This window comes from Apaloderma vittatum, unplaced genomic scaffold (assembly GCF_000703405.1).
Source record: "Apaloderma vittatum isolate BGI_N311 unplaced genomic scaffold, ASM70340v1 scaffold40764, whole genome shotgun sequence".
In the NCBI taxonomy this organism is placed as follows: Eukaryota; Metazoa; Chordata; class Aves; order Trogoniformes; family Trogonidae; genus Apaloderma; species Apaloderma vittatum.
This window is the reverse complement of record NW_009711701.1, coordinates 1-1,819: the sequence shown is the minus strand read 5'-3', so window position 1 is coordinate 1,819 and position 1,819 is coordinate 1. Positions and strand designations below refer to the sequence as shown.

Genomic DNA, 1,819 nt, shown 5'->3' with positions numbered 1-1,819 from the left:
ACTGCCCAAAGGGGAGAGCTCGTAGTTAGAGTGTTGGATTTTGATTATTAGTAGATTAAGAGTAGAAGGGAGGGGGAGAAATGCTCGCTGTGTTATCAGTCTTGAAATGAGAGTGAAAGAAAGAGAGAGAAAGAGAAAAAAAAAGAAGAAAAAAAGATAAAGCTCCTTGTATCAAACAAGAATTTATTCTACCAAAAATACTTATGACAACGCGTCCTAATGCAATACAAAAATAAAAAGAAAGTGAAGATACAATTCTTATATAATCACTTCCTTACAGACCTCATATATTGCTTTCATAGAATGACCTAGAATGTGGCTAGGTTAAAATTGAACACAACTAAAACTTCGTAAGAAACGGCAAAATGGCACAGCAGAGGAAGGTAATAAACAGAAAATACTGACCAGGAAAAGGGAGGGAAAAAATTAATTCACGGGGAAAATAAAGAAGAATAAGGAGGAGAAGCAGGACCCTTGGAGAGGACGTCTTTAATTTCTCAATAATTCAGATGCTGCAAGTCAATTGTAGTGAGTGTGTCTGTAAAAAAGTCAAAACTGTCAGCAGAAATATCTACGGGACTGTCCAGAGATCCTGGCAAACTGGGAGAAACTGCATCTGAAAGCTGTAGGCAGGAATCTGTGGAGAAAACGTTAAAGTCCTGTAAAGAAGGGACATCTAGGGCCTCAGGACTGTCATTGTTCAGGCCAGCTGCACAGTTCTGGGCCATTGTTGAGAGGCAGTTTTGAACAGTGGGTGACTGATGTTGAAAATGTTTCAGATTTTTCTCATTGCTCGTTAAAGGCGAAATGGGGAAAGTTTGGGAGTCGCCATTGTGCGCATTCTGAGCCTGCTGCTGGGAGAGGGCATTCTGCTGGAAAGCGTAGCCCTCCCGCTCCAAGAGAGCGCCGGAGACGTTGCTGAGGGCTTGCTCGAAGAGGGATTTCTCCTCCTCCTCCTCCGCCGCCGCTTTCTCGGGGTCCTCTAGGCTCTTAAATTTGCCCTCGCCGTTTTGGTTCTCCTTGCACTGGGTCTGTCTCTTGTGCTTCATCCTCCTGTTCTGGAACCAGACTTTGACTTGTCTCTCAGTCAGATCCAGCAAGGCTGCAATCTCAACCCTCCTTGGTCTACAGAGATACTTGTTGAAATGAAATTCTTTCTCCAGCTCCAAAAGCTGTGTGTTGGTGTAAGCCGTCCTCAGCCGCCTAGATCCACCGCTACCGCTATCAGGGATTTCAAGGGGGTCTGTTAAAAAAGAAAAAAAAAACAAAAAAAAGGAAAAAGAAAAACAACACCACCACACGCACCCCAAAGCACCACCGCCAGAACAGCCAGGGCAAAACCACACGCAGGCACACACAAAACAGATAAATGCACGGATTGAATTTCAGCACCCGAGCACATCGCATCCCGTGTGTGTGTTGGAGGGGGGAGTGCTCACCCTGCACGTATGTGTCTATATCTATATGTCCATATAGCATAAAATAACAACTGCAACAAAATGGCCGCCTTTGGATGCAGTAAACCCATTGTGTTGCACTGCTGAGCGCCCGGTGCTGCGTGCCCCTCGGCCCCCTCGGCAAAATTACTGCCTCCAGCTCCCCAACCTCCCCACACCAGAGCAAACTTTATATTAGCCATACCGCAATTTATAATTAATGCATCAGCTGCTTAGCTGAGCGGGAGCAATCTATCACTCTTCATTACTGTCAAATATCCTAACTCTAGGACGGCGAGACAAGAGAGGTCAGCTCCAACTCAAATAAATCATCCCGCATTAAGCAAGTTTGGGGAAAGTTTGGGTTTCCAGAGAGCCCCGCC

General features: G+C 45.5%; 1 protein-coding gene across 1 annotated transcript; it reads right to left on the bottom strand.

Annotated features, from left to right (window-relative positions):
* Positions 1-477: 477 nt before the first annotated feature.
* HOXA2 (homeobox A2) lies at positions 478-1,243 on the bottom strand (the record flags this gene model as incomplete). The annotated part of the gene is made up of 1 exon (XM_009867709.1): positions 478-1,243. A coding segment is annotated over one exon (746 nt), but the record flags the coding sequence as incomplete, so codon positions are not given.
* Positions 1,244-1,819: the final 576 nt, after the last annotated feature.